The sequence below is a fragment of the Dioszegia hungarica genome (genome assembly GCF_025882075.1).
Source record: "Dioszegia hungarica strain PDD-24b-2 chromosome Unknown MKK02contig_25, whole genome shotgun sequence".
NCBI lineage: Eukaryota > Fungi > Basidiomycota > Tremellomycetes > Tremellales > Bulleribasidiaceae > Dioszegia > Dioszegia hungarica.
Genome location: NW_026515779.1, coordinates 535153 through 561043, shown reverse-complemented (window position 1 = coordinate 561043; position 25891 = coordinate 535153). Strand labels below are relative to the sequence as shown.

At 57.0% G+C, this 25891-nt stretch overlaps 8 protein-coding genes across 8 annotated transcripts; 2 read left to right on the top strand and 6 right to left on the bottom strand.

The window, feature by feature from the left end:
• Positions 1-171: 171 nt before the first annotated feature.
• MKK02DRAFT_30219 (calpain-like protease palB/RIM13) lies at positions 172-3142 on the bottom strand (the record flags this gene model as incomplete). The annotated part of the gene is made up of 10 exons (XM_053087999.1): positions 172-544; positions 603-750; positions 800-879; positions 924-1321; positions 1368-1587; positions 1637-1871; positions 1916-2288; positions 2337-2441; positions 2486-3055; positions 3101-3142. The coding sequence occupies 10 exons, from the start codon at positions 3140-3142 to the stop codon at positions 172-174; spliced, it is 2544 nt and encodes an 847-aa protein (XP_052942172.1).
• A 242-nt stretch (positions 3143-3384) lies between these two features.
• On the top strand, positions 3385-6046 carry MKK02DRAFT_20653 (putative cellulase like glycosyl hydrolase; the record flags this gene model as incomplete). Its single annotated transcript, XM_053086293.1, has 5 exons — positions 3385-3819; positions 3864-4521; positions 4570-5054; positions 5099-5268; positions 5311-6046. 5 exons carry the CDS (start codon positions 3385-3387, stop codon positions 6044-6046), a joined length of 2484 nt encoding a protein of 827 aa, XP_052942171.1.
• A 401-nt stretch (positions 6047-6447) lies between these two features.
• On the bottom strand, positions 6448-7935 carry MKK02DRAFT_20646 (putative dihydrofolate synthase; the record flags this gene model as incomplete). Its single annotated transcript, XM_053086291.1, has 1 exon — positions 6448-7935. The coding sequence occupies one exon, from the start codon at positions 7933-7935 to the stop codon at positions 6448-6450; it is 1488 nt and encodes a 495-aa protein (XP_052942170.1).
• Positions 7936-10047: 2112 nt separating this feature from the next.
• On the bottom strand, positions 10048-11559 carry MKK02DRAFT_20335 (JmjC domain, hydroxylase-domain-containing protein; the record flags this gene model as incomplete). The annotated part of the gene is made up of 5 exons (XM_053086242.1): positions 10048-10313; positions 10363-10462; positions 10512-10660; positions 10708-11425; positions 11473-11559. Coding segments are annotated over 5 exons (1320 nt in total), but the record flags the coding sequence as incomplete, so codon positions are not given.
• A 2252-nt stretch (positions 11560-13811) lies between these two features.
• MKK02DRAFT_40695 (P-loop containing nucleoside triphosphate hydrolase protein) lies at positions 13812-16628 on the bottom strand (the record flags this gene model as incomplete). The annotated part of the gene is made up of 13 exons (XM_053091221.1): positions 13812-13922; positions 13969-13993; positions 14043-14219; positions 14267-14468; positions 14513-14552; positions 14601-14921; positions 14977-15033; positions 15086-15297; positions 15354-15511; positions 15566-15700; positions 15804-15872; positions 15918-16028; positions 16081-16628. The coding sequence occupies 13 exons, from the start codon at positions 16626-16628 to the stop codon at positions 13812-13814; spliced, it is 2166 nt and encodes a 721-aa protein (XP_052942168.1).
• A 304-nt stretch (positions 16629-16932) lies between these two features.
• On the bottom strand, positions 16933-19189 carry MKK02DRAFT_40694 (P-loop containing nucleoside triphosphate hydrolase protein; the record flags this gene model as incomplete). Its single annotated transcript, XM_053091220.1, has 10 exons — positions 16933-17047; positions 17109-17282; positions 17333-17423; positions 17618-17657; positions 17713-18048; positions 18121-18223; positions 18286-18402; positions 18475-18540; positions 18590-18700; positions 18750-19189. 10 exons carry the CDS (start codon positions 19187-19189, stop codon positions 16933-16935), a joined length of 1593 nt encoding a protein of 530 aa, XP_052942167.1.
• A 752-nt stretch (positions 19190-19941) lies between these two features.
• Positions 19942-23277, top strand: MKK02DRAFT_20075 (uncharacterized protein; the record flags this gene model as incomplete). Its single annotated transcript, XM_053086190.1, has 18 exons — positions 19942-19965; positions 20030-20219; positions 20267-20316; positions 20360-20364; positions 20412-20461; positions 20514-20695; positions 20742-21053; positions 21100-21217; positions 21268-21377; positions 21432-21539; positions 21587-21670; positions 21716-22006; positions 22051-22266; positions 22314-22603; positions 22650-22788; positions 22837-22963; positions 23019-23126; positions 23180-23277. The coding sequence occupies 18 exons, from the start codon at positions 19942-19944 to the stop codon at positions 23275-23277; spliced, it is 2502 nt and encodes an 833-aa protein (XP_052942166.1).
• A 126-nt stretch (positions 23278-23403) lies between these two features.
• On the bottom strand, positions 23404-25891 carry MKK02DRAFT_19911 (uncharacterized protein; the record flags this gene model as incomplete). The annotated part of the gene is made up of 10 exons (XM_053086171.1): positions 23404-23555; positions 23615-23935; positions 23988-24583; positions 24640-24854; positions 24908-25279; positions 25336-25348; positions 25402-25443; positions 25493-25583; positions 25639-25701; positions 25753-25891. The coding sequence occupies 10 exons, from the start codon at positions 25889-25891 to the stop codon at positions 23404-23406; spliced, it is 2004 nt and encodes a 667-aa protein (XP_052942165.1).

The window sequence follows — 25891 nt, the reverse complement described above, 5'->3', positions numbered from 1 at the left end:
TCCTTGTCGAGCTGCGTCGTATGAGTATACGCCGTAGTGAGCACATCAGTTGCCAACGTGCTCCAGTCAGTCCACACTGCGAAGCTTGGCTGGAGTCCCCGGCAATTATCCACCCGAGCAGGACGGGTCCTGTTCCGGATTCGGATCTCCCAGGACCTCTGCATCCCCCGCCTACTTCCCCATATCCAACGAGAACGGCCCATCCGCCCACACATCAACCCTCCACGCCTTCCCTTTCCCCTCCCCCCTCCCATACCCACTCGGAACCAACACATACACTCCCGCCTGCAGAACCCCCGGCCGCGTCCTCGCTATCCTCACGCCTGACGTTTGATCACTATACGCCCCACTCGTCGCTATTTGCTTCCCGATCCCTCCGCCCTCTGCCCGAGCGAAGAGGGTGAGATTGAGCGGGATGCTCTGGCCGAGACCGGGATGGTGCAGTCTGCACTGAAGGGTGAGAGGTGCGGGGAGGAGGAGGTCGAGGTGGGGGTTTAGGTGGTATGCGTTGAGACTGGGACGGCCGCCGGTGTTGTTTTCTGTCCTACAGGCATTAGTCTCTGTACAGTGTCCGGCGCGAAGGTGAGAGATGAGATACTCACCATCGTCCTTCAAATCTGCGGTGATATAGCCCCGCGCCCTCTGGAGGGATTGGCGTGATAGTGATAGGCAGTGTCGACTCGAGCGTAAGGGTGTAATGACCCGTGATCCCCGGCTCGAACGAGCTGACGATGACAGTGTAGGTACCGGCTGTATATGTCAGCCAGACTTGATCAGTCGTAAAGAGCTCCGTACTGACCTGCTACCCCGCTCGCTTCGCCGAACGCCATTCCATAGGCATAAGGACCAGAATCAGCCACTACAGCCTCTTCCGACACACTGCATATCAGCTTCATCCCCGTTGTCCAGATTACCAGACTCACTCGTGTACCAGCCCACCATTACTCCAGAGCAGCTTGATATTCCATGGTCCCTCCCCCTCCCCTCCCACTTGAAGCCTCACATTCCCCCTCCTCTTCGACCCACTTGCAGCGGAATTACCAATGGTAACTTTATACTGGGGATTGCTCCCGTAACTCGGCCAGCCCGCATGTCCTCCCGCTGATCTTGAGGTCAGAGCGCCCGATACGCTCTGCGAGAAAGGCAAAGTGGTTGATATGCGCTCGAGTGAGAGAGTGGACCCGGGAGGACTAAAAGCCTGGAGCGTAAAGTTCGATCTGGAGACACCTCGATCTCGAGAGGGGACGACGAGGAGGGTGGTAGGTCCGGCTGATCGGATGGTGTGCCGATATAGGACGTGTTGCGCGTTGGAGTATGGGGACTATTGGGTCAGCTTATCTCGTCGATAGGCATTTGGAGAAACGTACGGCCATGTTCTGCATCGCTCCAAAGGCAGGACGGGCTGCACGCTCTTCGTGTACGTGAAGAGCGATGTCGTCCAGTGCTCGATCCTTGCTGACGATGTGCTGGGAGAGGAGGATCCACACCTCTGTACCGGCCGGTGCAGAAGCGACGGACAAGCGATATCGAGGGTGGCTGGCGGACATGGAAGAGGAAGAGGCAGCATAGTCAGGTTTTGGCCAGCTCCTACCCCATTCAGCTCATATGTCGACCACATACAGACCGCAAAGCTTACCAGTGCCGTTTTGCCGATATGGGGCGGAGCGAGGGATTCCAATTCAGATTGAGCGCGCCGAATTCGGAACAAGCCTCATCCCAGGTCATACTGAAGAGTCCTGTCCGACTGAGGTCGGCGGTGTTGTCGACCGTAAGACCTTCCAGGGAAGCCGCCAGGTCCGTCGAGGCCATTGGAGGCGGTAAGCCTGGATCAAAGATCTCTAGCATACGTTCACCGGCTTCTTCCTTGACATCTATCACGTCAGCTGTATTTCTCATTGATTCTACTAGGACCTACCGAGCACAGCATAGGCATGTAAAGGTATGAGACCTCTCTCAGCCTCTTTGCCGGTCCCCAACGTGACGAGCACTTCTCCCCTCGTCCACGCGGAGTATACCCGCTTCCACTCCTTCTCCCGCTGAAACCCTTCGCGCAGGCTGATCCGTTCCGGTATCCAGCCTGTGAACGCATAGATGTCCGGTGCTGGATTCGAACCCCGCAGAGAGTAGCCGCCGTGCGCGAGAAAATACGCTTTGAGCGCGAGAGGTATCCAGGGTGGACCGATGCTAGGGGTACCGCCGGTTTCGTGAGCTGTCGAGAGACGCTGCGAGGTGGCATGGAGGGGCAGATGGCTTGTGGCGGAGCGAGGTAGTAATGAGTCAATGATAACCTACCGTTTCATCAGTCATCTTTCACTGCAAATTGGGCAGGCACTCACCCCGCGCCATTCGCCGTTGAGCAGCAACTTGAGGATATGCTTGCCATTCTCCGATTGTCTGGGTTGGTATGCTCCTGATTGAGGATACAGGCTATCCATAGCCAGCTGGATCTCGTCAGCTACACAGCCACGCTAGCTGCGGAACATACCTTGGTACCCCATCTTCGATTGTGCTCGAGGCAAACACCCAGCCCGGCAACAACACTGCAATCCGCCCCAGCACCTTGATTGACCATCCACCGCTCTTCTTCTCCGACTACCACGGTCCATGCCTTCTCGTCCACCTCCCTCCACACCACTGTGTCCCGCTCGACTGCCAGATCCGGCTGAGACTCCGCACGGTAGACCCCTCGACCCAGCTCAAACTCCCCGTTCGAGGGCAAGCTCCACCTATCCAGATCCACTCCATTCATCCTTCCACCGCGCCTCCGTACAGCCTCCTCTTCCCCTTCATCTCCAATGCCAACCTTGCCGACCTGACCGCCGAGCTCTTCTATCCTGTTCTTGACCTTCTCGGCGCGTTCGAGTACGAGGCGCCATTTCCGCTTGATCCCTGCTTTGTCCGGGTCTGGGACAAGGCTGGAGGCTAGAAGGTGAGAGTAAGTCTCTGCGGCGGAGATGTATAGCGGGAACGCCTTCTGGAGGACCGGGATAGGTGATGCCAGGGGAGGGAGAGAGGGAAGGGATGCCTCGACGAGGACAGCTCGCTGAGCCAAGTCCTGTCTGTCAGCCATCGAAACCGCTGGAGAGGTCTGGAAGCTCACTGATGCTATCTTGAGACCTTGAGCATAGGTGTTAAAGGCCATATCCTATATGACCAGAGTATAGAGAGACAAGAGGTGATAGGGAAGAGTGGGCGTAGTGGGGTGCTGGGGAAAATAAGCTTTACCCCGCTGCCGTAAAGGTGACATCAGGATCGTCTCACCATTGATTGTGCACGTAGACCATACCTTACCTTGGCTTTCCATCTATTCAATCGTCTGACATCTACCTATAACAGCTCGGGTCATCGATAGCTTGACTGAAGACTGCCAACACATCCTAAAAAATGGCGCCTACACCGACAGTATCGCCCGTCACCGGCCAGCCCGTACCCCCTTCCTATATTCACGCTTCGACCGCCCACTTCCAAGACACTCACGGCCGAACCCTCCTACTGCGAGGCGTCAACCTCTCGGGCGGAGCAAAAGCCCCACACGGTCGGCCCTCATGGGATCGCGAAGGATTCTGGGAAGAGGGTGATAATGGAGAAGGCGATTTCGTTAATCGTCCACTGAACCTCGAGGACGGATCGGCGGATGTGCATCTTGCACGACTGCGGGCGTGGGGGTTCAACATGCTGCGATATGTCTTCACGTGGGAGGCGCTGGAGCATGCTGGCCCAGGCAAGTATGACGAGGAGTACATGGACTATGTCGTCCGGGTGCTCAAGAAGTGCAAGGAATGGGGATTTAGGGTGTTCATGGACCCGCACCAGGATGTGGTAGGTCGATCCGCATAATGCCGACGCTAGCGCTGACTCTGCAGTGGTCGAGATACTCTGGTGGCTCAGGTGCCCCTCTTTGGACTCTCTACGCCTGCGGTATCGACCCCCACCATATGGCCGAGACATACGGCGCTCTCGTTCACTGCGAATGGCCCTCCCCGTCCGCACCCAAACCAGCCACCTTCCCAGGCATGATCTGGGGCACAAATTATACCCGTATGGTCTCGCAGACTGTCTTCACACTCTTCTACGCCGGCAAGGTCTTCGCCCCAAAATGCATCATCGACGGCAAGAACATCCAGGACTATCTCCAGGACCTCTTCTTCGCGGCGGTCGAGACCCTCGCAAAGAAGATCGCGGCCGAGCCGGGATTATATGAGGACTGTGTGATCGGGTGGGATAGTATGAATGAGCCGGGAGAGGGAATGGTCGGACACCCGGATATCAATAAGACGCACCCGTCGGTGCAGCTGAAGAAGGGGCCGATGCCGTCTCCGCTCGAGGGGATGCGGATGTGTGTGGGACAGGCGGTAGATGTGGACGACTGGTACTTCGGGCCGCTGGGCCCGACCAAGTCCAAGAAGGTCACGATCGATCCTAAGGGGGTCAATGTGTGGCTTGATGAGAAGGGAGAAAGGGAACGAGGAGGTGGAAAGTGGGGATGGAAGCGGGATCCGGGATGGAAGTTGGGAGAGTGTAGTGAGTCGACATATTCACCCTTGTGACATACCTCAAGCTGACGATCAGTCTGGGCTCAACACGGTGTCTGGGACCCCTCGACTAACACCGCTCTCCGCCCCAAGTACTTTGCCTCGCATCCTAAAGACCCGTCCAAGGAGTCACACTACGTCCCCGATTTCTGGGCGTCCCACTTTATCGAATACGGTACCCGTCTCCGCAAAATTCACCACGAAGCGATCCTCTTCGTCCAGCCACCGGTCTTCCACCGTCCTCCACCTCTCCCGCATTCGATCCTCCTCAATCGCGCGGCGTCGTCCCCGCACTTCTACGACGGGCTGACGCTCATGACCAAGCACTGGAACTGGTTCAATGCGGACGCGCTCGGCATGATCCGCGGCAAGTACTGGAATGTGGTTCAGGCGGTCAAGATTGGGGATACAGCAATCAAGCGGATGATGCAGGACGAGCTGTCGACTTTTGCGGTGGACACGAAGGAGTGTTTGGGAGAGTATCCAACGTTGATCGGCGAGATTGGGTGCCCTTATGATATGGTGAGTCCAGATCGACGCGTCAGTGGAGTCGCGCTGACGAGTAGGACGACAAGAAAGCGTACGGCTTCGTCGATGGCGGAAAAGGCGAGGGCGACTACACGATGCAGCGGAGGGCGTGGGACGCGTCCATGCACGCTTTGGACGGCCCGAACGCACTCAACTTTACGCTCTGGACCTACGTCCCGGACAACAGCCACGAATGGGGAGATCTTTGGTAAGCCTCAACTCTGCACTCCCGGGCTCAGCTGACGAACAGGAACGGCGAAGACTTGTCGCTCTGGTCTCGTGACGACCTTGAAAAGCCGTCCGAGACAGACTCTGCTCAAATCGCGTCCACCACATCCTCCACGACGCTTACCTCCCCCACCACCCCCAAGTCCTCCTTCACCCCTTCGTCCATCGCTTCCGGCGCCTTCTCATCTTCCCTCATCATGGACGGCGCGCGGGCCATTGACGCCATCTGCCGGCCCTACTGTATCGCCATGGTCGGGCAACCCCTCCGTGCCGACTTTGACTTTTACACCTCCGACTTCAAGCTCACTATCCGTGTGTCAGCGGAGGATGTCGTGCCCGAGGGAGTCGCGACCGAGGTGTACCTTCCCTTCGTCCACTACGCGGCGAACCTCGGAGACTCCCAATCGTCCATCGTCAACCGGTCAGAGAACAGCTCGAGGGTCTCCCTGGTCCAGGCCGTCAAGGAGAAGGAGAAAAACACCAACAGTCCCCGGACTTCCACCATCTCCACTTCTACCGGCACCGGCAACATGACGCCCGAGCACCTCACCCTCGCGGCGGACATCCAGGTCTCGACGGGCCGGACTGAGGTGCATGGCCAGACCCTCAAGTGGTTCTACGACCCACCGGCTCGAGGGGAGGCGACCTACACATTGACGGTCAAGAGGCAGGGCGGGCCGATCGCGCGGGCGAGTGGGTACGGAGGCGGATCGGGGAGCTGGGCTGATGTATGTCCTTCGAGCTGCGTCGTGGCTTGATCTGATCATCGTTGCCGATGTTTCGGTGAGGATGTCTGCTTGGTGGATGAGAGGGATATTGGCTGATCTAGCAGTTATACTCGTTGATACGGGGTCTCAAGGCATAGTGCCATAGTACCAGTAGCTTTTTATGTAGCGGGATGTACCCTTTGTGTCCTTGTCTCGTGGACTCGGTCCGCCGCTTCTCTCCTCCAAGTACCCAAGTACAATGGGAACACAGCTCCATTGCACGGCAGAGGCAGCTGACTACATATGGCAAAGTGATACAAATGTTGCGAACGAGCACTACAAATGAGTCGGAACGAGCATATACAAAAGAGAGCAGAGAGCAGGTCCACCTCCCCAGTCATCCCCGACTGTCTCCCCCTCTGCTCTCCCCTTTCCCATCTGGCATCTCCGGCTCAAATCTCCTCCTCCAACCCCAAAAGCCTATACGTATCGGCGACGAGGTACAGACTGCCACAAACCACCGTCAACCCCCCGGTCCCCCTCGCCCACTCGAGCGCCTCGCCCAATCCCAGACCCGCTCCTCCCCACACCCTATCTTCTCCCACAACGCCCGCCGAGATCGCCGCGACCGTCGCCTTGGGCACAGGCTTGATCCACGGCATCCCCTCGACCGGTCCCTCAAACTCGACCGCCGCGACGCAGTCTCCGGGCCTGAGGAGGGGCCGAAGCACCGACTCGGGTGTTTTGCCTTTACTGTCCGAGAGAGAGATAATAAACGTCACGCCTGGGCCAGGGTGACCTCTCCCGCCGACGCACGAATCGATGTACTGGCGCAGCACCGTGGCAGAGTCCGCATTGTGAGCGCCGTCGACGAGGATAGGGGTCCGTTTGCGGCTCTCCGGTCCGACGTAGTCGAGCCAAGAGCACCGACCGGCCCATTGTGTCTTTTCGAGCCCGGCGCGGATATGGTCGTTGGAGACCATGCCTAGGGGAGGAAGGATGTTGCGCGCCCGGGGATCAACGCGGAGGTGGTGTAGGATGGAGATGGCGAGGGAGGCGTTTGGAACTTGGTGTGCGCCAGGAAGGGGAAGTCGGGCTTCGAGGGATGTAAAGGGAGAACCACCGAATCCGGGGGTCGTGTACCGGATGAGCATAGGAACTGGCTTGATGAAGGTACCGTAGGACGTGCACTCCCCAGCCGAGCCAGTGACGACAGCCACGTCAAACGCGTCGACAGCCTTCGCGCCCCGCATACGAGAAATAGCGACCGCTGTCGCTCCCGCAGCAATTATAGGCTGCCGCCCAATCGCAAACACGGCGTCCCGGACCGCTATGCTTGACTTCTCCGTGGTGATCGCCTCGATCGTATCGCCCAGGAAAGCCGTATGATCCAGCCCCACTACGGTGAGGGCGGTAGCAAGGACCAGCTCCGGTGGGATGACATTGGTAGCGTCCCGCGCACCGCCCATACCGCACTCGATGATCATGATATCCGGCTTGGCCTCGGTGATCAAGCAATACGCCGCCGCTGTGGCGATCTCGAAAGACGTAGCCTGGATGTCGACCCGGTTGGAGTTGGCCTCAGCGCGAGCGAGGGCACGCTGATACGCCTCGCGAGAGACGGGACGACCGTTCAGCCGAAGAGCGTCCCGGGGCTCGATGAGGTGAGGAGAGTTGTACCGCGCTGTCCGGAAACCAGCGGTGATGAGGCACGACTCAAGCATGGCCGATACTGAGCCCTTCCCGTTTGTGCCGGCAATGTGGATTGCGGGCGTCCGGAGCGGCTCGAGCGTCGCCATGAGCCGCTCCATACGGTCGAGACCGAGATCGATCTTTCCGACGCCGCCGGTAGGTGCAGGGGTAGACGGTACGGGGGTGAGCGATCCCCGAGTGGAGGACTGCGTAGAACCGGAGGGAGCGGGATTGAGGAGATGCTGCATCCCGGACGGACCACTTGGGACGGGCGCCTGAGCAGTCGAGCGGATGGACGCTTGGGATTGAGCTTGCTGCTGCTGATAGAGGAAAGCGGCGACGCGTGGGTCCAGCTGTGTTGGCGCCGCCGCTGCCCTTTGCAGCTGGGGCTGCTGATAGTGGGCGGCATAGGATGGTACCAGACCGCCACCAGCCGAGTTGTACTGCGGCGGGAACGTCTTTATGACCTGCGCCGGAGCCGACGGGTGATTATAGACGACTAGACCGGGTGCTTGGCCATAAGTGGGGGCGTGCGCCTGTGTCTGAGGCCGGTAGCCCGGATGAGGGTATGCTCCGGACGGCTGACCATGCGATCGAATGACCTCCGCACCGCGATGAGGTTGGGCCGAGGCCGCAGGGACGTGCGCCCACTGCTGTGTCGGTGGCCGGAGCACCGATGGAAGTTGCTGATGAGGCTGCTGTATCTGCGGCGTAGAGGCGACCGATGCCGCTTGATACGAGGCGTACTGCGGTACGGGCTGTCCTTGATGCTTCTTCGACGGCTTGGGTGCGGGATTTGGGTGGACAGCGGACGGAGCGGTAGCGTACATCGGAGGAGGGTGGATGATTCTGGCAGGTGGAGTAGGGATAGTGGACTGCGAGACCGTAGATGACGAGGTGGGTTTCGAGCTCGACGGTAAAGACGCCGGTGCCGGTGCCGGAGCTTGCGCTACAACAGACGGAATTGCTGCAGAGACAGGAGCGTCTGCCTTGCGAGATGTGACGTGGTGTCGAGCTATATCATCAGCTGTATGTCTTGAACCACCCAAACACGAAGCTCACCGTATTCGTTCTGCGTCACCTTTGGCGCTGCACCCCTCAAATCCACCCTATTCCACGCAAACCGCATCGTCAACCCCGCATTGACCGCCACCTCCACCATCTGCTCCGGCTCGTGGATCGCCACCAATCTATACTCGATACACCCGCTCCCCGATTTGAGCTTGATCATCTGTCCGGGGTGGAACTGGAGGATACGCTGTCGAAGCTCTTCGGCCTTTTCGCGCTCTTTGATTTCCTTGACGGCCTGGTGTCGTCAGTAGACATTCTCTTCACTTGTACATATTTGCCGAACTTACTGGGTTGTGCGTAGGGCATAACAGCTCCAACTTGACACTGCTGACCTTCTCCAGACCTGGGTCCGTCCCCTCCGGCGCGTCCTCGGGGAGAACAGCAGGCAGCCATTCTTCAATCTGCCATAGCTCCGCCTTGATTTGCTCGTTTGCTTTGGCGCACGAGTAGTGGTATGCGATTGGGCATTTACCCTGACTATCAGCGCAACCCCCTGCCTTCAGTCGATAGACATACCTTTGTACACTGCACCTTGACGCCGCTGGCCGCAGTAGCCTTATCCGGACAAAGTCTGCACTTCTGATCTCATCAGCTCATGTCCTCCTACAGGGAAGGACCACCGGTAGCTGATACGCACCAATCCAGTCCACCTATCCTTGACCACCTCATTCACGCCCAACACCCATATGACGTTCTTCCCATCCACATCCTCTTCGTGGAAATAGCACTCTGGCGTCGACTGGGCGCACATGAGATGAGCGAGCGGGTGATCGTTCGCGTGACCTTTCCATTGGCTGCGGACGAAGGGATTTGGGTCGTAGACGGGGCAGAGGTCGTCGGTAGATAATGAGGGGCAAAAGAGGCAAGGGTAGATCACCTTCTCTTTGACGACGGCGACCTTTTTCGGTTTGGGCGCCTTCTTCGCTGCTTTCGAAGGTTTTGTTGCGAAGAGAGGTGTGTCGTCGGCCATGACGTCGAGGGCGATGTTGGTCGATAATGGGTCCGGGATCTCGGCGACTTGGACTGACTCCATGGCCACAATTCCAGGCTCCCCGTCCGTCACCACTCCGATGATGGGTTTCGATTTCCGTGGCCGCTTCCTCGGCGTTTTCGCTTTTGGCTGCACCTTCTCATTCATTTCTCCGTCCACCTCCTCATGCGGCCTCTTCCGCCCGCCATTCACCCTCTCCTGTTCGATCACATCCGCCGCCTCCGCCAACATGTTGTCCACATCAATACGCACACTGCACATCAGCGCAGATCCTTTTTTTTTTTTTTTCGTGAGCTACTCACCTGAAGTTGACGCATTTGCAATGCTTGGCCTTTCGCCCATAATCGACCCAATCGTCCGTCGCAAAATTGACCGACTCGGCACAGTTGAAACCGAGGTTGAAGCCAGCGTGATATCCGCGAGGATAGGTGATGACGAATTCGCCTTGTTTGTGGACGAGCATGTTGACGCGGGTCTGAGCGTCCTTCAGGCGTGTGGGCGAGATGGCCATGGATTTGTGTCGGATGAATTGATCGCATTCGCGAGAGTCGAGGGGGAATTCGTCTGAAGGTTCAGTTTCAGTTCTGCTAGATCCCTGAGCGAGAAAACTCACTGGCTAGGAAGCGCTCAAAGTGATCCGCTTGCATCTGGGGAATGGCGTACCAGAACTTAGGTGCACCGAAGTGAATGAAGTTGATCGAGAAGAGGTCCATCTAAAGTATTAGCTCAAAACCAGCCAGATACTCGCTGTACTGTACTCACATCTTCGACGTGCCATGCAAAGGTCGCCCTCCACATCCCAAAGTACAGGTATGGCTCGTTGACACCGGGCACAACGCAGTTGATCCGATCCAGCAGGTTGGGCAGATGAGCAACATTCCAAGGTGTTTCTTTATCGGCAAAGAGTGATCCTAGCTTTGTCAGCTCTCATGCATTCCGCATGGAAATCGTAACTCACCCTGCATCAGATCCGCTCCATACCAGCTCGGCTCTCCCATCCCCATCGTCTTCCAGTACTTCTCCTGCAGCTTGGCGCACGCCTCGAGCGTATAGTCCTCTGGTACCGTATTCTTCGGAAGCCACGCCTTATTGAAGTCGGTGGTCTGATACCACTCATCGAGGGCGTCCTCTTCGGGTGTCTTTGGCGGTTCCGGTGACGAGTGCGACGATCCAGAAGACGGCGCGTCCAGCGCAGGCACACCGTCCCCTCCATCCCCATTGCTCTCTTCCATCTCCAGATCCGCATCCTCCTTGGGCACGGCCCCAGCCTCGTCGTCCGCCCTGGCCCTCTCCTCTTTTCGGCGTAACTTTTCCTCCTTCTTCCTCGCCCACTTCTCCTTCTTCTCCCTTGCCGCCTCCTCTCGCGCTTGTGCTGCCTCCCTCGAATCCCGCTCGTAGATCTTCGGCGATGGTCCGACGAACTTGTCATCCTGACACTTCTCAAACCATTCCTTCACGGACAATGGCCGAGTCTTGTTCTTTTCGATGTTTTGCGCGCGAAAAATCCCGGCCGTGCCCATCATGTTTTGCTGGATTGGGGATTTGATGTGGACCTGCGAGAGAGTGCGTGACGACATGGGCGGGAGGTTGTCGGTCCATTCGGCGGGAGGGATGATCTTGGCGATACCGGACCGCATGCCCCATGGTGCCGTTTTGTTGATATATCCCTCAAAGTCCTGCATGCATTAGCTTGAAATAAAGGCTATAGTCCAGCTGGACATACCATGAACTCCTCCATGGTCGGGCGGAACACTGGTATTCCCCGCAGCGCCAGCGGGTCATCCTCGGGCGAGAGGAATTCGTCTTCCGGGTAGAGCGGTTCCCAGCGAGAGCGGCCGGTTGTAGCTGGCTTCGCGCCATTGTTGAGCTCAGAACTGTACAGTCAGCTCTTCATTCCTCTCTTTGATAGGTCTTGCGACGACCCGGCGAGCTTGAAAGCCGACCAGTCGTATCTGAGACAAGATGAGACAGCAAGAGAAAGTTGAAGCTCACAAGTGGTCCGGCTGCAGGAATCTAGGTCCCGCCTTCTCCTGCGGCTCTGCATCTCCTCCCGAAGTTCCCGATGGTCCAGCTTCTGCCATTTCCGCCACCTTTGCTGATGGCTTCCTTGCCCGAGCTGATGACCGAGGTGTGGTCGGCGAAGTGGGCTGAGATGCGGTCTTTGCTTCCTTCCGAGCGGAGATTGGTGCGGATGGTAAGGGCAGAGGTGTTGGCTCGCTTGTTGGCGCCTGGATCATTGCAGGCATGACCAAAGTCCCCGGTACATCTGGTATCGGGGCGCTGGGTCCTTCCTGCGCCGGCGAGGACAAAGGCATTCCATCGGTTGTCAAAGGCGAGGAAGGGATCGCGGGAGCGGCCATTTCGGCGATGCTGAGCGTAGACATTCGAACGAAAAACGAGCTTAATTGCAGCGCCAGCACAGTCTGCTCTGCGCTCTGGGTAGAGCTACACTAGATATAGGTATGAAGGGAAGGAGTATGATGCTTGTATAGGGGAGGGAAAAGTCGGGCTAGCCATAGCGAGCGATCGACCTTCAGCTTCAAGACGCGACAGTGGCGTCGGCGATCTCCGGGTGGCGAATTACGTTAGTACGTGCTTGACGTGGACTTTGGTGGGGTAAGTTACCTGCAGTAGCTTGGGCAGTAGTTAGTGTGCAGCTGGTGGCTGGATATGGACCATGGGTGTACTGTAGTGGTATCGGGCGTGTCCAGAGACGTACATGTGTATGATATAATGTATTACACTAAGGCTACAGCTAGATGAGAAAGGTATATACAGCTTTGGCTTGGCGGCTTGCAATCAGGCGAGGGGGAGATTGAAGCTCTGCGGAATCTCCTTGTCAGGCGTCGCCTCGGAGGATGTCAGAGATGAATCCGAGTTGGCGGTCTGGAGAGCGACACGTCTTTGCAGAGTCAGCTGACAGATACCAAGGACGAGAGCCTGATCACTCACGCTACTCCCTCGGCCGTCTTGGCCACCGCCCAGAGAGCGGCTGTGTACTCGTACATGTCGACCGAGTATCTCCTGCGCTTCTCCTGGTATGAAGCTACTGATTGATCAGCGGATGCTACACATCTCAGAGGGCCCCGAGGTGGACGACGTACCGGCTTTGGCGCCATCAATCGTCAGGGCGTCTACGTCCGCGACCAGAGCAGCCACGGGCTCGACCGGGCTGGCCGGAGTGGTCGTGGCGGGCACAGCGTGTGCTTCCAGCGTGGCGGTGGCAGCCATGGTGTCTGCGTGATTGACGGAGTGGGGCATCCTGCGCGTAGAGGGGTTGATCGGATATAGTTTGATGTGTCTGAATGCAATCGGCACCGAATGATGGTGAGAATATGCTGGCTGGTCTGTTGGGCCGACTTGCTTTAGACGCGAATAAGAGTCTTCTGTTATAAGTTGTTGGAGGATGATGGGTGGATGAGAAGCACGCGCTCTTCACGGGACGCACACCACTCGCGCTTAGTAAGTCCATTAGTACTCGTTAGCCCAAAGGCACACAGATTGAACTTTGGTTAGCGTTGCATCCGTGTGTCTCGGAGCTTTTTGCGCGTCATCGCCCTCGGCCCCTTTTCTCACTGTCTCAGCATCCTACCCTGTTTGACAGCCTCTCCTCTTGCGCCTGTACAAAGTGACTCCGTTCGGAGCCTGATACTGGTGGCGCGTTCCCGTGTCCTTGGGCCGAAGTATGATACTAGTTCTGTAGGTTGAGGGTCCGCAAGGCCCAGACTTCGCGAAGGCAAATTAGCCGAAGTCCGAGCTCGGGCGGCGCCCGACACGAGGAATGTTCCACATTACGCATGCAAGGAGGATTATGGAGACCTGCGAGTGTCTACTCTACAACTATATATACACTAGATCAGAAGCTCGCGGATCCGCACTGGGCGCCCCTCTCATAGACAAACGGCGATATGGAGTCCTGACAAGGCTCCAGCCATCTGACGCCGTCGAAAAGCAAAGCGTACTTCAGGCGGCTCCTCAGAGATACTGCGCCGTCGAGCAGGAGTGCCGTGAAAAGTAGTGACGCGGACGCCGGGTGGCGCTGATGAGGGACTATTGTCACTCTCACGATGGCAAGGCGAGGTTCCTCTCGGCCAGCTTCCGAGCCTTCTCTTCTTTGGCGAGTTTGCGGGTCTCTTTCGTTCTCTCTGCCGAGTCCATCGACTTTCTAGCCCCCTTTCCGGTCAGCTACACTCTCATCATCAGATCGTGAAAGACTCACAACACCCCCATGGTTTGCGGCACAACTTGTACAAGTCAGCATGTCCCATCACGAGCGGGAAGAGAAGAACCCACAGGTAGGAAGCCACGTGCCCAGCAGTGATCTTCTCAACAGGCATCAGCCTTCCCATCATGTTCACCGCGATCAAATTCCCCTTCGCATCTCGGACCGGATCACCCTTCATCCTGATCACCTGCTCGAGGGCTCTAGGGGAGGGCGGACGGTGTCGCCAAGGGGCGTATCGAGAGAGTCTGTTTGCTCAGCGCATGCCCTTGATCCAAGTGAAGCAGTGACCTACTTCAAAAACAACTCCCTCCCCACCTTCTTCTCTGCATATCTATCGGCGGTCTGGAGTGCCCGCTCGAGCGTATCCGCCAGAGCGACCTGCCGGACTTTGGGAGAGAAGTGGCCGAGATAGGCGGGGAGCTTTTGACGGTAGTTGACGGACCATGCTGCAGCCTCCGCCGCAGGTGATGGTTCAACGAGCATATAGCCCTGGTCTGACGGTCAGCAGTGTGCAGACAAACTGCCTGTACCGACATACCGAGGAGCTCCAGGATATACCGGCTCTTCCCGCAATTGACCTATCCATCAGCTGCTGACCATCCTGCTTGGAGCGGAATCAAGCTCACCCAGGCACTGTTTGACATGACAGCTAAGGGCGCGTCCCCCTTCTTGGCGAGCCGGAACGGATCATCATGGTCCAGATACGTGACCTTCATACCTGACACATCGCCCCCTCCGCCTGGCCTCACAGATGCGGTCTCTTCTCCATGTTGTTGTTGCTCGCCCTCCATCGCGCGACGCTGATCCTCCGCCATATCGTCGTGGCTCAATCCCCAAAGTGTCGGCGAGACCAGCATCCCGTTTGAACGCGAGACATTGTCGACGATGTCGATGAGGTAGCACTCGGTCTTGCCTGTTTCGGGGCAGAGTCGGAGACCTCGTCCAACCTGTTCAAGTCAGCTCTGCGCGCACAGGCCCTACCGATCCGATGGTCGAACTCACCATCTGGGCCAAGAGGTTCTTGCTCTTTGTTGGCCGGGCTAGTATGATACAGTCAATCTAGCCGTGTCAGCTTTTACAGGTAGAACCGCCTCGCATGCTGCTCACTCACCTGGGGGATATCTGTGCCTTCCGTCAAAACCTCGCAATTGATCAAAACCGGGAACTCGCCCGACGAGAACGCCCTGATCGTCTCCTTGCGTTCATGCGGCCGAGATAGCGACGAGACGGATCTCGCATCAACACCGGCATCACGAAAGGCTTGAGTCAGATCGGCGACATGTGTGAGGTCGACGCAGAAGACGAGGGTTGATCGGCGGTCAGCTGAAAGGTCAGCTCTCATCACATACATTTCAACCAGGTGGGATTATGAGACCTACATGCCCGATGGAGATAAGTACCGACGACCAAGTTGTTGACATCGGGCGTATTCAAATGACTTGCTAGAGAAGCGGCATTGAAGTCGCCCTGGCTGTTGAGCTCGACGGTCCTGAGGTTGAGATTACACTTGACGGAGGTGGATCTGACGGGCGAGAGCCTGAGTCATCAGCCCATATCCGAGTTGTCATAGCTTCAGCAAGGTTCAGCTCACCATCCCTCTTCCAGCATCGACGTGATCTCGCGGTGGTAGACGATCTTCTCGAACACTGCGCTGAGAGCAAGCTGGTCTGGACGACTGAAAGTCGCACTGAAGCCTACGATGGGGACCCTATTACCGTGGTCGGCGCTGTCATGTCAGCTTGGGACCACTTCCAATCCTTTGAGCGCCTGGAGCCCCTCGAGAAGCGAGAAGAATCTAGACACCTCTGTCGATGGAGAAAGACACTTACGGTTCTATCGGAGACATGAGCTCAGGCAGCTCGACATCCTGGTTGAAGTAATGCAGCATCCTCAGGTACCTAACGATCAGCCGTGAGACACATCTATGTAGTGCAGAAGCTCACGATATAGCGGCCGCATGGTGTGCCTCGTCCACAATGACCAGCTTGAACAACCTCGGATCGAGCTTCCTCAGCCTCTCCACATTGTTCAGCGTCTGATAAGTAGCGATAGTCCTGCCCATCAGCTACCTGTCCGCCTCCCTCTTCTCTTGTCAATTATACTCACACGTCAGCCCTCCCACTCGCTCGCCGTCCAGCCTGCTCCACCTCCACACTATACCCCTCCCCCAACAACCGCCTTGCGGCCGCCTCTGCCTGATTCGCCAGTTCCACACTTCCCACCAGTATCAAAGTCCGTCCTCGCCCGTCCTGAGATCCTTCGGGGGACGCAATGAGAGGGATGAGGTGCATGAACATGGTGGTCTTGCCGCTGCCGGTAGGAGAGGAGACGCCGATCCGGGTCAGGCCGGAGGAGAGCGCGTCGAGGCATGCTTGGATAGCGTCGTGCTGATAGTCGCGGAGTACGACGGCGGGGAGGATGGCCTCTCCTGAGGTAGGGGACGAGTCTCGAGGGGTTGGAGGTGGGCGTGCGAAGGTGGGAGCGCTGGATAAAGGGGTCGCGTCGTGATTGTCGAGCTGAAGGGCATGGGCTGTTGAGGAGGCTCGACGTTGAGTCTGAGCTATCCGCCGGCGAACTACGACAGAGAGACCAGGAGAAGGCAGTGAGAGGGCGCTGAAGCGGTAGGCCAGGCTGGCCAGTCGCCTTGCCGCCATATCGGGCCAAAATGAAGACACTGAGGCATCAACAAGTCAAAAACCCGAAACGAGGAATGTGGGGCAAGCTAGCGTTATATACCAGCTATCACCAGGAGCTCAAAGGTCAAGGTGAAGATGGCCCAGCGCTACATCATGGCGCGAGTCTGGGGCGAGATCATGGAGACGTGCTAGGTCTCGTTGGGATAGAGTCCTCGTTGTGCAGCCAGGAAAGCTGCAAAGCATCTTTCGTCGTGCTATGCATGATCACTTCCCCAATTCGGGCGACCTCAGTACGCCTGACTTTGCTTACTGCAACGCCTGATCACGCACGCCAGGTCGGACGCCTCGCTGCAGACATCCGCTGGCGCATCCGCTGATTTACAGCTTTCTTCGAATCCAGACGAGCCTGCTCCCGAGCAGCGTGCTCCAGCGCACAGCTGAAATAGTCAGCCAGAACATCCGCATCTGCACGTATATGATCGAGAATGTCAGACTCACGCGCAGGATTCGAGATGACCCATTAGGACTTTTCTGACTGGTAGCCGTCTGCCCGACGTATCGAAGGCGGTGATACTCTCGCGGAGACCTTCAATCCCGCCCCATCTTGAAAGCCTCCGCTCCGAAATATGCGCCGCAGCAGGCTTCCTCCTCCACGGTGCGGATCGAAGCAGACTGCGACTATAAGCTTCTGCACTAACGGAAATCTGGGGAGAACCGCTCACCGTGAAGCCTCGTCTGACCCCAGGACGGTCACAGCATGTTGGTCACCCAAGTCCAATGCTGAAACCAGCCGATCAAGAACGCCTAAAAGGACTGGCGGTGGTCGGGATGGCCGTCCGCGCAGGTCGCCGGACAGCACAGACCTCAGGGGACTGTCGCGATAGGTCACAGCCCACAGCGATCGCTGTTTCAAGTACCGATGAGGGGCAATTCTGATGTACCGCAGTGCTGCTCAAGATCAGTCGGAATTGCCACCTTCCCTCCAATCCTGGATAGGAATGCCTCACCATCGACTTGCAAGATGTAGCACTCCTTGCCGCATCGGACCTAGAGACTATCAGCTGATTCTCGGCCACACGTGCAAGACAGCGAGCAAGCTTACCCAGTGATTGGGGGATGTGCTCGCTGGGCAGCTGCTATCCGCTTCTCCAATTCGCAGGGGGTCGCTCTGGTCGAGAGACGCGATTCCAGCCATCTCGACGTGATTGGCCATCTCCTCCCGCGGTTCTTTCGCCAGGTTCCAGATCCATTCCATTGTATAGTGCTCGTCGACAACGGCTTCGCTTGCGGGCTTGCTCGGCTTACAGCTCGACTTCGGGACGTTGTCGGGTCTACCAGAGCGGGGTGCTGAGCTGGGTAGATTAGGCATATCACCGACAAAGGCGAGGAGGTCGTCGGTCTTGCCAGTGACAGGACTTGGGCGCCTACCTCGGTCGAGCTGAGTAGTCAGCTGATGTGTCCTTTCTTGCCTGGTCAAATGCAAAGACCCGTAAGAGGTAGCAGGACGTACCAGTGTGTTCATGTGCTTAGCGAGGGAGGCCATCTGGTGGTCGCCTTTGTCGTCTGGTTCTCCTTTCCCGAGGTCTGGACCATTGCAGTTGACTCGGTGGTAACTGTTCGGAATCAGCCTAAGAATTCAGGAGCCTGTTCATCTGCGCGCCATGACTAAACTCACCGTCCCTCTTTGATCATATCTTGGGCCTCGCGGTGGAAGACGATCTCCTGGAAGACCGGATGAAGAGCCACTTGATCAGACCGACCCATGGTCGCGCTGAAGCCGACGATGGGGACTCTGTGGTTGTGGTGTCTAAGAACCGATCAGCTCAGCTCAGCTCAGCTCGCTCTCCACGCTGTTGAGGCTTACGGCTTGTCCATGTCTTCAGCTGGGAAGAGTACGTCTCGATTGAAGTGATGGAGTATGCGCAGGTATCTATGCAACGTCAGCCAACATCGCGCGCGATATGTCGATAGAGTCTTACGATTGGGCAGCCGCATGATGAGCTTCAACCACAATGACAAGCTTGAAGAGCGCGGGGTCAAACCTCTGGAGGCGGTCCAAGTTGCTGAGGGTCTGGTACGTAGCAATGGTGCTGATGTCGTCAGCCACGCCTTGGCCTCTGGGTCCTAGCGATAACTTACACATCAGCCTGGCCGGTTGCGACCCGACTTCCTTGCTCCACTTCGATGCTCCACTCCGGTCCAAGCATCTTCCGGGCTGTGGCCTCTGCTTGGTTCGCCAGCTCGACGCTCGGCGTGATGATCAGGGTCTTGCGCCCCCTCCCATCCGGAGTGGACTTGGCTGACGCGAGCCTCGAGATGAGGCGAGTGAACATAGTCGTCTTGCCGCTGCCGGTAGGTGAGGAGACGGCGAACCTGGTGAGGCCCCTTTCGAGGCCATCCACGCAGGCCTGCATAGCCTCCTCCTGGTATGGCCGAAGGACGATAGGCTGAGGAGCGGCTGACGTGATCCGCCGAAAGATCGGCCGAGCCGGCGGGATTGGGAAGTAGCGAAACGGGCGCGTCGGTCGGGCGATGTGAGAGGCTCGGAAGACCGAGCGAGCCAATGGTAGCGCGAACATGCTGATACTTCAACCTGCGAGGAAGATGGGCAGATGATGAAGTGAGTTCCACCTGGCAGTCCATCGAAGATCATCCAGGCACCGCGCTTGGTGCCTGAAATGAGAAGTCAGCACGGGTGGGTTGTGTGTGCGCCAAAGCAGTTGGTGAGATCTGTCCGGCGAGTGATGCCTGAACGATCAAACCCCGGCGCAGACTTCCAGAGTGCTCGAGCCTACCCGAATTGTCATAGAGGGAGAGCGGAAGCTGGCTTCTGGAGCTCTTCAGGATACCTCGTCTCCAGGCTCTCCAGTCGATATCAGTATCTATCTCACTAATTTGCCCCAGTCCTCTTCCAGCCCCTCACTGCCGCTGGAGCGGTCGGACCGCGGCTTGTGGGATCAAGGCTTACAGAGCAAAGGCGCGGACCCGCCAAAGTTTCCGTCATGATCGTCCTGCTCACTCTGAAAGGCATTCCACGATGTTCAAATTTCGACAAGTCAGCAGCACTTGCGTACCCAGCGCGTCTCCGCCGAGTTGGATGTGCTTGAGACCTTAGGTATCGGTAGTAAGGATGAGAGGCAATGGCAAAGACGACAGCGGCAAGGGAGGCGAGAAGGATCTTACTGTACTCTACCGTGCCTGATTTAGCCGCCAAAGTGGAGGCATCCGTCCAGCAAATCATGTTGTATCCGCTCTTCTCTCTCGCAGGAGGGGAACGCACATAGGGTCATTCTTAGACTGCTGATCCAGTAACTACTGAGACCCCTTCAAGATGCACCTGCTCCCAAGAGAACAGGTCAGCTACAGCCTGATTGGCCAGCCCCTTAATGTAAACGAGCGGAGGCAGCTGAAACGTCTAGGATAAGCTCCTCATCACCGCAGTCGGCCAGCTCGCACAGCGCCGTCTCGCCCGAGGACTCATTCTCAATCGATCAGAGGCCGTTGGGCTCATCTCGAGCCAGATCCAGGAGTTTATACGGGATGGGAACCACTCTGTTGCGGAGCTGATGGATCTGGGGAAGAAGATGCTCGGGCGGCGGCATGTCATGGGTGAGCCATGAGGCCGGTACAGAGAGTAGAGTAAAGCTGATAGACAGAGGGCGTACCGGAGGCTTTGCATGATATGATGGTAGAAGGGACATTTCCTGTATGTGCATTCCGCTATGAGCGGGACAGAGCTGATGAAATAGGATGGGTCAGTTGGTCCTCTTGTACGGAAGCAAGGTGTAGCTGATCGACCAGGACTTTCCTCGTTTCCATCCACGATGCTATATGTTCAGATGACGGAGACCGTAAGCCAGCCTCAACGGATTCGGCGTCCAACAGCTTGAGCTGATCTCGCAGTCCAGAACGCCCTATATGGCTCCTTCTTGCCCATTCCGTCGAGCGACCTCTTCCCCTTACCCGAAGTCTCAAATGCTCCCCTCGCAGGCGCCATAGTCTGCCGGAAAGAACGCATCAAGCTATCGCAGGGACGAAAGCGATGGATGGTAGAAGTCAAGAATGAGGGCGATCGACCTATCCAAGTATGCCTCCTTCCCACTGCCGCAGCTGGGAAAAGCTGATTCCCAGGTCGGCTCGCACTATCCCTTCCTCGAAACTAACCCTTCGCTCATATTTGACCGCCTGCTGTCTTACGGTACCCACCTGGACATCCCCGCAGGTACTGCAGTCCGCTTCGAGCCCGGAGAGCGGAAGACCGTTTCGCTGGTCGAAGTTGGCGGGGACAAGGTGCTAGCGGGCGGGTCCAGTCTGGGAGCTGGGAAGTTTGACGAGTCGAAGCGAGGGACCGAGATCCTGGAGTTGGTGCAGAAGAGGGGATTCGCGCATCGGGAGCAGGAGAAGGTGGTACAGGGGCCAGTACCAGAGATGGACCGGGAGGTGGTACGTATAGTATTTCCCCGGCGGAGGAGGGGAGCTGACCGGTCAGTATGCCTCAATGTTCGGTCCTACAGTAGGCGATAGAGTCAAGTTGGCGGATATGAACCTCTGGGTTGAGGTAGAGAAGGACTACACGTATTATGGGGATGAGTGCAAGTTCGGTGGTGGTGAGCTCATATCAGATCCGGTCCGTATCAGGAGAGAGCTGATCATACAGGAAAGACACTACGAGATGGTATGGGACAGGCATCGAACCGACACGATAACGAAGTGCTGGATTTGTGCATCACCAATGCACTCGTCATCGACTGGAGCGGGATCTACAAGGTGAGCTCGTTCCTGGGATCGTGAATGGTCCTTGGCTCGAAGCTGAGATATCAGGCCGACATTGGGGTCAAGGACGGCAAGATCGTGGGCATAGGAAAGGCTGGGAACCCAGATATGATGGATGGCGTCACCGACAACATGGTCTTTGGGTCCGCTACTGAGGTATGGTCCCTTTTCTGTGCAATGTGGAAGTACCGCTGATGAAGAAGGTCATCGCTGGTGAGAAGCTCATCTTGACCGCTGGAGCCTTGGACGTTCATGTCCACTTCATCTGCCCTCAGCTCTGGCAAGAGGTGTGTCCCTGTTCGCTGTCTCATGTTCATTAGCTGACGGCCCAGGCGCTCTCATCCGGTATCACTACGATCGTCGGTGGCGGAACTGGTCCGGCCTCTGGCTCCACTGCCACTACTTGCACCTCCTCCAAATTCTACATGGAGGCTATGTTCGCCGCTACCGACGGCATACCGCTGAATTTCGGGTTTACCGGCAAGGGGAATGACAGTGGTCCGAATGGAATGAGGGATATTGTCGAGGCGGGGGCGATGGGATTGAAGATCCATGAAGACTGGGGAGCGTCGCCGGCTGCTATTGATGCGGGCTTGAAAGTGGCGGACGAGTACGATGTCCAGGTGAGCAAGCCTATCAGATGTAAAGTATCGAGCTGATGAAGTAGCTCAATATCCATACTGATACCCTCAACGAGAGTGGGTATATCGAGAGCACGCTAGCAGCGATCGATGGCCGTACGATCCACACGTACCACACCGAAGGCGCCGGCGGGGGTCATGCACCCGACATCATCGTTGTGGTGGAGCACCCGAACGTTCTTCCTTCGTCCACCAACCCAACTCGGCCATATACAGTCAACACCCTTGACGAGCATCTCGACGTGAGCTGATTCGTTTTTGATGACGAGACCCTGAGCTGATACCCCAGATGCTGATGGTCTGCCACCACCTCGACAAGTCCATTCCGGAAGATATCGCATTCGCCGACTCGCGTATCCGCGCCGAGACGGTCGCAGCTGAGGACGTATTGCAAGATACCGGCGCGATCTCGATGATCTCTTCGGACGCACAAGCGATGGGGCGGATTGGCGAGGTAATTAGTCGGACATGGCGTACTGCTGCCAAGATGAGGGATGTGCGCGGCGTTCTGGAGGGGGACGAGGAAGGGAGGGATAATGAGCGCGTGAAGCGATATATCGCAAAGTATACCATCAACCCGTATGTCCCAATTTCACCGCCTTGTGGGGATGTCACTGACGGCCAGGGCGATCTGTCATGGGATGTCTCATCTTGTTGGACAGGTCAAAGTGGGGTGCCTGGCGGATCTGGTGTTATGGAATCCGGCAAGCTTTGGAGCGAGACCGGAGATGGTCATCAAAGGCGGAGTGATTGCTTGGGCACACGTAAGCTGATAATACCGAGCGCGCTTGGTTGGAGAGCTGACGAGGTAGATCGGTGATGCGAACGCCTCGATACCGACGGTCCAGCCGCTCATTGGGCGCAAGATGTGGGCGTGCGAACCGGCCACTGCGGCTCTGACATCGGTGCTCTGGGTCAGCCAGGTGTCCATCGATAATGGTGAGTTCTCGTCGAGCTGTATGCAGTCATCGGACAGGAGATACTGACGCTCCAGGGACGATCGCGGAGTATGGCCTGAAGAAGCGAGCCGAGGCGGTCAAGAAGTGCCGAGATATCGGAAAGAAGGATATGAAGCTGAACGACGCGATGCCAAAGATGCAAGGTGAGCTTCTGGCCCAAGATTAGAGTCATTAGGCGAGAAGCTGATCATGATAGTCGACCCGGAGACGTACGTTGTCATGGCGGATGGAGTGCTATGTGATGCGCCGCCAGCTACGACATTGCCATTGACGAAGAAGCACTTCATCTATTGATCAGTCGGAGTCCAAGGAGAATAGAAAAAGGGAAATACTTCAACCGTTGTACTAGAGTAGTGGTGCATGATAAAATTATGATACTCGTGAGATACAGTAAGATCGTCTATGCTCTATCGTCTATCCCTAGAGATGCCTCGGTACCTCAAACTTGGTGAACGCGATAATCTCGTCCCCTTCGCGGACATCCGTAAAGCCATGGAACGAGATCCCGCATTCTGTGCCCTTCCGGACCTCCGTCACATCCTTCTTGAGATGTTTGAGCGTCTCGATAGTCCCTACCAGTATCAGCTGACAGATCCTCGCCCAATCCTTGATGAGCAACAGGAAGACTCACCCTCATACACCTGCACCCTGTCCGCGCCTCTCAGCACCCTAATCCCCACACCTTCTTTACTCTCCACGACCCCATTCCCCACTTTACACCCCGCAATCTTGACGACCTCTTTCCCCTTCATCTTGATCTCAAACACCTGCTGGACAACCGCCTCGCCCGTCACGCGCGACTCGTATACTGCCGGAAGAAGCTTGATGACTTCGGATCGGACCGTCTCGATCAGGCGGTAGATGACAGAGTCGGAGTGGAGGGGGACATTGAGTGTGCGCGCGAGATTTTGGGTCGAGCGGGACGTAGGGACCGAGAAGGCTATGATGGACGCTACAGAGTCACCTACTTGCCCCTTCAGACGATGATGTGAAAATCAGCTCACCCTTCCCCGCTTCGGCCATATGGACATCACTCTCCCCCACTTCCCCCACTCCCACATGCACAATCTTGACCCCCGCTTGGGCATTCCCAATCCCCTCCAAGCTCCCCACGACCGCCTCCACACTCCCCGACACATCCCCCTTAACGACCAACCGCAACTCCTTCTTCCCACCTTCCTCCTCCGCCCCACTCTGCCGCTCAAACTCGCGCTTCCAAACCTGAATCTCCGCCTCGCTCTTCCCTTCTTCTTTAAGCCTCCCCACTCCTTCTTCCTCCAATTCCACCTTTTTGCGCTCGGCGACCCGCTTGATATTGATCGACTCCACATCCGCGAGGAGTTTCTTCCGCTCAATCTCGCGAAGACGGTTCGAGATGGCTTTTTTGGCTTCGTCCTCGTTTGATGCTTCGAGGAGCTGGTCGCCGGCCGAAGGGAGGTCGCGCCACCCCATGATACTGACGGGGGTACCGGGAGGGGCGGAACGCAAAGACCGGCCGGCCGAGTCTTGCATTTGGCGGACGCGGGCCCAGGTTGTACCCGCCACGATACAGGTACCGGCTGATAACGTACCCTTTGACACAAGAACAGTAGCGACGTTTCTAACGTATCAGCTCTCAGCATTTCGCACAGACCTGTAGCAGCCGGAAAGACTTACCCCTGCCCCCGGTCAACCCGGGACTCCAGCACATACCCCTCCATCTTCCCCGTCGTCCTAGCTCGCAGCTCCCTGATCTCCGCCAGAGTTGATAAAGTCTCCACAAGCTTATCCAACCCCTCCTTCTTGAGTCCCGACACTCGCACAGACGGCACATCCCCTCCGTCTTCCTCCAACAAAATTCCTTCCGCACCTAATGCAGACTTGATCTTGTCCTAACCAATTAGCTCCCTCCATCCCCCCTCATTCTTTCCTCCTGGGTACTCACAAAATCGATCCCCGGCTTGTCGCACTTATTGATCGCCACCACCAACCCCACTTTATCCTGATCCGCCTTCCACAGCTCAATGACTTCTTTCGTCTGCGGCATCACTCCATCATCGGCCGCAACGACCAAGACGACCATATCCGTCACCGAAGCCCCTCTGGCGCGCATTGCTGTGAATGCGGCGTGGCCGGGGGTGTCGAGGAACGTGATGGTGCCGGGCGTCGAGGAGTCGGCAGGGGCGGAAGGGAGGAGGGAGGAGAGGGGAACGGAGAAGGCGCCGATGTGTTGGGTGATACCGCCCGCTTCGCCTGTGGCGACGGAAGAGTCACGGAGGGAGTCGAGGAGGGTCGTTTTGCCGTGATCGACGTGGCCCTGGAAGTCAGCCATACCACGCATAATTGAGTCTACTGCTAGAGGGGTTGGCGAACCATGATGGTAACACTGTAGAGTCAGCATCTACACGCATGGCGATGTGTCATCGCGAAAGAGCTTACACTGGTGGTCTGAGAGGCTGCACTACACCCTCCGCATCCGGTCTGTAAAGTTAGCTGGGATCGCGGCGCGCTCGATCCGGAAACAGCTCACTCTGGGAAGATGTCGAAAGTTCTCTCATCGTCCACAGTGGGATCTAGACCGTACTCGAGCGCAATGTTGCACGCCTCTTCACTCGTCAAGACTAGATGATCAGCTTCTGGACCTGGACAAGCTCGGCCAAGTAAAGGTGTACATACGATAATCTGATCTCCGCTGGTCTTCACTAAGACCCAAACGCTGCATCGTTCTCTGCAGATTGACTACCCCATCAGCTACTTGACGCTCCATCCATGCTCCGCAGCTGAACTCACAAATCTTGACATCAAAGATATGCGCCAACCTCCCCACGCTCACCGAGCTCGGCACAAACACCTTCTTCTCCAACCGACTTTCCACCTCTTTGGGCTTCTTTGTCCTCTCCCGCTCGCTCCGGACTCTTGCAAGATTCAT